Source organism: Pavona decussata, unplaced genomic scaffold (genome assembly GCF_977016875.1).
Source record: "Pavona decussata unplaced genomic scaffold, jaPavDecu1.1 SCAFFOLD_67, whole genome shotgun sequence".
NCBI classification, from domain to species: Eukaryota; Metazoa; Cnidaria; class Anthozoa; order Scleractinia; family Agariciidae; genus Pavona; species Pavona decussata.
In genome coordinates this window covers 3,064,790-3,073,805 of record NW_028145486.1, presented here as the reverse complement: position 1 = coordinate 3,073,805, position 9,016 = coordinate 3,064,790, and the positions used below count along the sequence as shown (strand labels likewise).

Here is a 9,016-nt window from a genome sequence, read left to right as displayed (position 1 = left end):
AATAGTCCTCTGTATTTAAAAATAAATAATGTACAGTTTTTACACTTAACACGGCTATCAATGCTACTTTTTTGATATTACTGAGTTTACTGATTAAGCTGAACACTCCTCTAGTTTACCCAATACTTTCAAGAACCACAATGCAATTACACGCTGAAGCATTGAGAGTTTACTGTTTCAACCATCGTAGCACCCTCGAAGTACAGGAAACTAACAAACAGACACAAACAAAACAAAGACCTAACATGAAAAGCGCGGGAAAGCTTGACACTGGTGTCAAGCGCGGGAAAACATTAAACACTTCTCCCAGATAACAAGTTCGAGGGAAGACATTTGCGGGTGTCATGTGACCAACCCGACGACGACGACTACGGACGGCGGCTTTCGATGCAATTCGTATCCCGAACTTAAGAGAAACTCCTAAACATTTTAGGGTTGAAGCCGACATACTGTCTCTAGTACATTTATGGTTCTTAAAGGTATCGAAATTTCGTTGACGTTAACTCAGCATTTAATCTAAAACCAGCATAATGCATCTACTTGGACTACTTTACTCTTACAATGACAATCTAACAATAATATTAAAATAAATATATAAAACGCAATAAAAAGGCTTCATTTCCTAACACTAGAGTTCAAAGTTGTTGTTCTTCGAGTGGTCTTTGTAGTAAGTGACAAGGTTGAAGCTAAAAATTGTTACTATTTTTTTATACAGCGTAAGATAAAGTACCATTTTAATGAATGAATTCAGTTCAGTGAAATTATAACCATGATCCCATCAATAAACTGAGAAAGAGCAGAAGTTCTTAAGAATTAAAACACTACCGTTAGGGAAAATTATTTCAAATAGACCATGGTATGGAAAGGCCAGTAACAAATTGCTTTGTAACTTTACCAAGAAGAAAAGGATTTCTCTTCGAGAGAGCGGAAACCTTAGTTAACGTGCTGTTAGATGAATGAGTTTCTTCTTTATGTCATTTATGTACGTAGCCTGATGAAGTTTCTTCAGCCACTTTATATGGACAACAACTTTAATTTGGCGCAAAAATGCGCAAAAATGTTTGTTCACGGACATTATCTGTTCCGAGCGGAAGCTAACAGTGTTCTGATTGTGGAGCTCGAGAGGAACTTGTAAGTCATGTTTGAGGAAAAGATCGTGTCCCAGGAAAATTTACGTGCAAATTTTTAAAGCCAAATAAACTGAAGTTATAGCTGTTTATTGCTTTTAAATATTTTTCCTGAAAGAGCGCGTATAGTCTATTGCCAGAAAGCCGGTACGCTTAAGACGTTTTCATTTTTTAGTATTGTTCGCCCCCGGCTAGTTTTGACAAGAGCAAGCCACTACAGTTTTGAAAACTAGGGAAAATCACTCAGCGAATATTGTCTGATATTTCGCAATCTTTCTTTAGGGCATGTCGTTTCGCATGACGCGTTTTGTCCAATGGCAGGCAAGTGCAAAAGTTTCATAGGTTATAATTCCTTCTTTAATATTTGGTAATCCAACTGATTCTTTTAGGTAATGAATGATGTTGGAAAAATTTTGCTAGTCGAGATAATTATGTGAATCTTTGTGCCGCTTTATATGGGGAGCACCTGGTGTAGGCCCTAAGTTTGGGTAATCTAATTCATGTTCTCTTGTTTGGCTATAAACGGACCGAAGAGAAACTCAATTCCATTTGTTCAAAATCGCGATTAAGTTTCCAGGATTTGTGTCAGCTTCGAGAAAAGAATTCACTGTTATTAATGATAACTTCTGTTAAAGTTTGCTTCCTTTTGGTATGAACGGGTCTACTTTAAAATGAGCTAATGTTTGTCTGAATGTCAGCAAAGTCGAGGTTTGTTTTCAATTCACGCTCCATTGCCTTTTTATTCTCCTCTATTTTCGAATTCGATTGTAGGGTTTTGTCGAATAAGAACACACGCTAAATAAACCATCTGATTATTGAAATACGGACTTAAATGAAGAAATGAAAAAACAAATATAACTGTCTAACTTGTTATAAATATGCCTTAAACAAAATATTTTGTTCTAATAAAGCTTTGTTAAACTTACTCCACCCACACAGGGTTTAAAGTGCTTCCTGGCCCCCCAGCCCCACTCCCACTCCCCCCCCCCCCCCAATGCTAAACGATCGTGATAATAAAACATTTATAGGCTGTATTTTGTGCAAATTATGATGCAACAATTTCCTGACATGACTAGAACGTACACTTGAAACTGGTTTCCTGAAAATCTAGATAACAACTGACCAAAAAATTTCTTGTAGTTTCATAATTTCACTTTTTCCCTTTACACAGAATACATAAGGCTGTGAATTCAAAAGGTCTGCCTGTTTCAACCCTGGAGGGTCGATTCACCCCCATGTCCCAAGGGATATAATGCAATCCTTTGTTGCACTATTTTCGTCACAATCTGGGGCAAAACGGCCCTATAACTGTAAACGTGTTTCAGTCCGCTCTGGGACTCCTTTTAGCTCCATGGGTTCATTTAAGCCCCTTGGGCCCTTATTCAGGAGAACAAAACTTTGTCCCAAAATAGCATCATATTTCACTCACCGAAGCGAGCCCATTTTCGAAAATTCAGTTTCAGGCAAGTTTAGGGTTTAGTAGTAGTAATCTCAATTTTAGATAAGATCTTTGAAGTTTTATATGACTCAATTTTAGATAATATTTTTTTAAGTTTTATATGACTTGAAGATGCATGAGTTCGCTCTGTAACTGACATGCCTGATTACAAGAGGGTTTTACCGTGACAACAGCACGAAAAGGTCGAAAAGGCTATTTCAAATTAATCAAGCAAGCGTTCAATAACCAGCCTTAACGAAACGCATTCAAGCGGTCTTCACTGTTTGCTACGCCATGGCTTCTAGACAAAAGGTGGCACCTCTAACGGGAATAGAAACAGTGACTTTGTGTCTGTGAGTATCGACACAAATTTAGGCGGATAACTACTTGCGTAAATGAAATTTACGAAAAAAAAAATGGAATAGGTTGCTTGTTAAAAGCCAATACGTGTTTCCAAGACTTTGATCCTGTTTATGGTGTTAACAGTCCTTAGCGGAAAAAACTTTAAAAAAAAAAATATAATACATACGCAATGAAAAATATATATATAACTCTGGTCAAATGGCTTCAAAGCGTAGATATTGCCCTCTTCTACTTTTCAGTTGAGGAAATGTAGTTGCCGAGTTAAAAGTTTGTTATAAATATGGGAAACCATTCAAGTAACGCATTTGAACTCTAAACGACTCTGTCCATTTCTGAATGACATTTTTGTTTCTGTAATCCACTAGAGAAATTATAGAAAAAAAACTAGAATCTTGAATAGAACGGGTGGATAGAAGCTACCCTGACAAAAGTGTGAACTAAGACAAATGAAAACATCAAAGCGTGGAGGACAAAGGGCTTGGTGTGAAGGACAATGAAAGCCGAGTTTGTTTGGAAGAATAGATAAGCAAGTTGAATGAAAGGGAAGCCCGTTAAGCGCACGCACGTGACATGTCAAGCGTGTAGCAGAATGACAGGTGGCAATCAACAGTGGAAAACGCAAACGGAAAATAATAAGAAATAGACATGTAACTTTAAAGGTAAATCTCTCGCGGAAATAAATGAAATTAAATTATTTTTGGAACATAGCCATGTATAGAATAAGCAGGTGACGCGGCTGGTCTCTTTCTTTCGTTCTTTCCCCTAATTTTTGAATTGAGTAAGAGGCTATGATACTAGTCGTAAATTCGACAGTTATTGATAGCAAGACATGTTCGTGAAATTAAACAAGTTGACTGTAGAAAATACTTTCCACTCAAGAAAGAGGGGCTTCCCATACGCAAACTGTTTCACTGATGTGGTCTAACAGTCTAGGAAATAACCAACTTAAGGCAACAACCTTATAAATTTGACAGGTAATGAAATAAACAAAGAAATTGAATGATGGTTAAACCGCTAGAGTCACGTTTATCTGCCCTATAAGTATTCCAGCTCTAGATAAGTTGTTTAATAATCTAATCGAAAGCAAACTGTGTATCATGAAGCAGTTGAGCCCTCCATGAATAGATATATAAAGAAAAAGTATATGGTTTATAATTACCGCTGTAGAATTCACATGTCTGAGAAATCGATTGAAGGACACGTTTGGTCAGCATCGTAAACCAAATAATCATCAAAGCTTGGCGTCTCGGGCAAAGAAGGCGCAGAAACGCTAAGCGCGCACGTTGAAATCACGGGTTCGTCTTTACATCTGGCGTTGTGGATAACTTCAGGGATTGCGCGCCACGCGCTTGCGTTACTAACACTAATGTCGTACTGCGGAGAGAAATGTTCCGTTTGTTCCTTGTAGTTAAGCTCTTGAGTAATATCCGGTACTTCCCAGGTAAGGCTGCTTTGTAGGGCGCTCTCTGTGAAATTCACCTCCATTTTTGGCGGCGTACGCGGAGGGGTAAACTCAGACATACCTTGCTGCTCTGTTGTTACGGGGAACTGCAGCTTCGGCGGGGTTCGAGGACGCGGCATTTCAACCATAAGCTGCCCGTGTTGGCTGGGCCCAGCGGATGAGTAGCAGTGTAAAAGCGCTGGCGGTGGACCCGGGGGAATATCAGCGCAAGGAGGCGCATCATAGCCATCGCCTCCATGATGAACAACGGGGGACAAAATCTCGGCCGAGGACATAGTCATCATCTCCTGTAAGCCGTCATTGATATAGGTCTTCTCCTTTATTCTTGACTGGAACTGACGGATTTTTTTCCGAGCCAAGACCTGAATGTGACTGGCCACTTGCTTTCGAGTTCTAACTTTGCCAGTTTTCATAAGGATGTAACGTGCTATGAGTTCGTTACGACCGTACATCTTGTCTTTTGTTGACAACATGATCTTTTGTCTTCCGCACGGCGGGTAGATTGCGAGCGCCTCTTGAAAACTCGTTTCTATTTCCCCCGTCCATAACCCTTCCGCTTCGCCCGACATAACTTCGACACCGTGAAAAAGACAGCTTTCCGTAACGGCCTTTTTTTTCGTCGTCTGCTCGAGAAAGATTATCTTGTCAAAGTCCGGCGCATGAAAGCAAGTTGGTTTGGTTGTCGTTAAAATTTCTCAATGGTTTTTCACCACCCAGAAACGGTTATAATTCGTCTGAAGAGAATAGCTTCACAGAGACGCCAAGGCCAGCTATCCTGTTTTTACTACACTACTAAGAAGGATAGCCCGCCCTCACCTACCCAACGGCGCTTGGACGTCTCTCTGTTGTATCTCTATTAGACAAAAAATTGGCGGCACTCGTTGTATATAGCGGTGGCAGCATTCATTATTAATCAGTACTCTGGGTTTTAATCATTAATGTCTTAATGTAGTTGGAAAGAGCTAGAGGTTTTGGTGAAGTGATGTTGGAATGAGCAAAGCCAGTGCAATGTCTTATCTTTCACAGTAATAAGGAGACATCAAGTTGGAAGATCTTTTATTTTATACAGGGCATTTTCTTCAACTACCTTTTCGCCCCAGACCTGAATTTGATGAAACTCCGCACCTCACGGTTTCGTTTCCGAGGAATCTGCTCAGTCTTTAACATTAACGGGAGCTAAGAACATAAGCGGGGCTGTTTGTTTGTTAAGAGCTTGCCCATTAAAAACGGCGAATCAACGTACACCCTTCATGGCATTAAACAGCTACCGCTCTGTTCAATTTTCTGCTCCATTAGTTTTATCAACAAAAAGAACAGGTGGTGCTGTTAATTAGTCAGGAGTTAAGAGGCTTGGCTTGATCTCTGATCGCACCCGCTGTTTACACTTGTTTTTGCACCAAGAAGTTCACACTTGATTGTTTCTCATCATTGTTTGCTTTTCAGTTTCATCTTAAGTAGTTGTGCACGAAAAAAGGCAAAAGAACGATCAAATCGAAGAAAAAGATTTCTCAATACTTCTCCAAGATTTTATCCTCAGGGGATCCGTAAATCGACGGGGTTAATTTTTATTTTCCATTTATCTGTTCAAGCTTATAGTTTAACCTGTCAACTTATTTCATAAACAAAGGCCCGCGTTCGTTGTGATTGATCTTTTAACATCTTTATTTTGGTAAATACACCTCGAAGGAGTTTGTGATTGGCTGCAAGCTGTGCAATACCAGGAAATACCACCCTTGATGAAGAGAACATAGCTCTTGTACTCCTAACTAAGACAGGCAATATTTTTTAACTGCCCCTAAGGCACTTGAATAACATCGCCAATAATGACCTGTCGCTGGCTTTGAAGAGTGTGCTGACATAATCATTAGTGCCTTCACCCTATAATACCCTACAACCTCGTACTAAACGAAAGAAAATCTCGTGGAAAGCCCTCAACAAAATTTAACTTCCACGTCATGTTGAAAAGTTACAATCGTTGCATTTAGTAAATTTCTATTAAACGGTAAGCCTAGAATACAAAAGTGGAGTTTACGTTGATCCATCTCTGTGATCAGTGATCTTGAAACTTCTCAAGGGTTGTGGGTTGGCTCTAGCGCGCATGAGTACGCACTTAAAATGAACGGTCACGGATCATCAGGTCTAGAGTTTGACAAGACGACGGTTAAAGCGAAGCGTAAAATCTCATGTAAAGCAAAATGGAGAAAAAAAGTAAATCAGAAATGAAACGAAGAGAAAAAATTAAAACGGTTTCTTTTAAAAATCTCAAGCTGGATATTTCTTGCTTCTTTCACGAATAACTTTCAAACCTGAACTGAGTGAATTCTTCATTAAACCAATAAGAGGTTCATTGAGTCCTGGGATGATGATAACGTCAACTTCGTGGAAAATTTTTGTTTAATCCAAGGGCCACTACAGGGATTTATTATAAACGTTTAAAGCAGACTTTTTCTGATTCCCGTACGTCCCGTTGCTTTTTTTCTGTCCCGTCCCATCATCCCGCAACGGTCAGATCGGCTTTGACATGGGTCAAGATGACATATGTGCTGTCAGGAGCCCATGTTATGGACTTCTGGGTCGATCTATAGGTTGATTTGAATACTTCCCCGAGAAACACCTTCAAAAGAGAGAACTGTGTGGGTAGTTTAACCCCCTCTCCCGCTCGCCCCGAAGATTGATACTTTTTTACATCACAATTACTCACGACTACAACAGAAAATGCACCCTGTTTACTTCATTATGGCATTCTACCTAGTACTCTTCCCTCAAAATGCATTCGCATGAATGCCTTGCAAACAGAACAACTATCTGCAAGCTAACAGGTGAAGCAAGCCACCATAAAATTAGCGTGCTCGCAAATAGCGCCTATACTACCAATGTGATCGGGCAAAAAAGTTTCAATTCATAATTTAAGATCTCGTGTTCCACCTCGACTTTATTCCCTATCCTGTATTCCGCCATTACGAAGGTGAGGTGGTCTAGTTGTTGGAGCGATGTCTTTCTTGGATCCTTCCCCTCCAAGGAAAGGAAAAAAAAACGCATGCTCATGCGCAATACTTCATGCATCCGCTGAACGATGAAAGGGCTACAATATCACGCCAAGAGCGGGGGCTGCAAATCGCCTGAATAGACCCTTATCACTCGGTGGCCGTGTTGAGTCTCGGAGGAATAAAAAGCTTTGTTTTCGCACGGCAAGCCTCGGCCAGACGCGAATTCAGTGCGAGGCTTGCCGTGCCAAAACAAGGTTTTTATTCTCCTGAGACTCAACATGGCCGCCGTGTGATAAAAGTCTATTCCACTCACAAAATAGATAAGGGAAGTTTTATAGGGAGGACCGACTCTTCATTTTCTCTATCGTGAAGGAATTTTGTGGGGGTGGAAGGAGGGGGCGGGGGCCTGGAACAATATGGGGCAAGATGCGGGATGCTAACTTCATCCATTTATTTTAAAATGCTCTAGAATACTGTCAAATATTAAAAACCTAACAAAGTTATTTGACTTGCATTGCATTCATGTAACAAACATTTGGAGTAGAAGGAGGTCAGGGCGGCCTACTCGCGCATATGCATGAACGTTTTATTTTTAGAAGTCATTTGCCAACCCGATAAATGGCTGATGTATTTTAACACCTGACTCCATCTTTTACAAAACAATTAAAAATATTAGAAATCTGCCTGGTTCTTTTAAATGGAAGTAAGTCATATCCAATTCAGGGGCGGATCATGTTTGTCACATGAACCTAGTTTAACGGCCTTAGCTCCCACGAGTCTCCTGTAGCTCAGTGGTAGAGCATCCGGCTAGTAATCTGAAGGTCTTAGGTTCGACTCCGGATGAGAGCACTCGGATTTCTTTTTTCCGAGTATGCCTGTGTCACTTTCTAGAATAATACATCATTCTCATCAAACATTCGTGTTTTGATAACTAATCTTTTGGGGAACAAATCAATACAATACTGGCAGACACTTTTGATAAGGTACCGCGTTATCGATGCAAAGCTGTACGTGTGCAAGCAAAAAGACGTCTGACTTTACCATGGCTTGCTGATGATGGTGAAGCAGTCAAACAAGTATTGGACAAACAGGCAATTCAAAACTTCATTAAAATGTGGCATGCGATGGTGTTAATCTTCGGCAAATTGTCAAAGTTATTTTCCTAGTATGAGTAAAAAATCCTCCTAATTTAGACGGCGAAGGAGGGAATACGGAAAGGGCGGAAGTCGGGGGAAAACTATACGGAAAACGGGAGGCTCTTATCCCCTGTCCCTCCTCCCACGGTTTAAAACTGAACAAGTATTTTGCTTTTCTGTCACCAAACGTTTTTGTGAGATAAGCTCGCCTTCTTCGCAAAAATAAGCGAAGAAAGATTCATTTATTCATTGACATCCTTCACGGGTATATCAGGTTATGAATTCACAATATGACCAGCTCCCAGTTGGCTTGATAGCTCCGCTCCTGGAGAGCGCGGCACCGGCATCACAGAGGTCTTGGGTTCGGATCACGTCCAAGAATGAATTTTTTTAAGGGCTTTCCTTTTGCAACTGCTTAAGTTGCGTAAATAGCTACGAGGGTCTTTCTTCTATTTAATCAGTTCATATATCAAATTTATGCAAAATGCGTCAACGAGGCAAAG

General features: G+C 40.3%; 1 protein-coding gene across 1 annotated transcript; it reads right to left on the bottom strand.

Annotated features, from left to right (window-relative positions):
• Nucleotides 1-2,715: 2,715 nt before the first annotated feature.
• On the bottom strand, nt 2,716-5,232 carry LOC146478104 (transcriptional enhancer factor TEF-3-like). The gene has a single exon (XM_085112559.1). It carries the CDS (start codon nt 4,957-4,959, stop codon nt 4,099-4,101), a length of 861 nt encoding a protein of 286 aa, XP_084968685.1. The 5' UTR covers nt 4,960-5,232; the 3' UTR covers nt 2,716-4,098.
• Nucleotides 5,233-9,016: the final 3,784 nt, after the last annotated feature.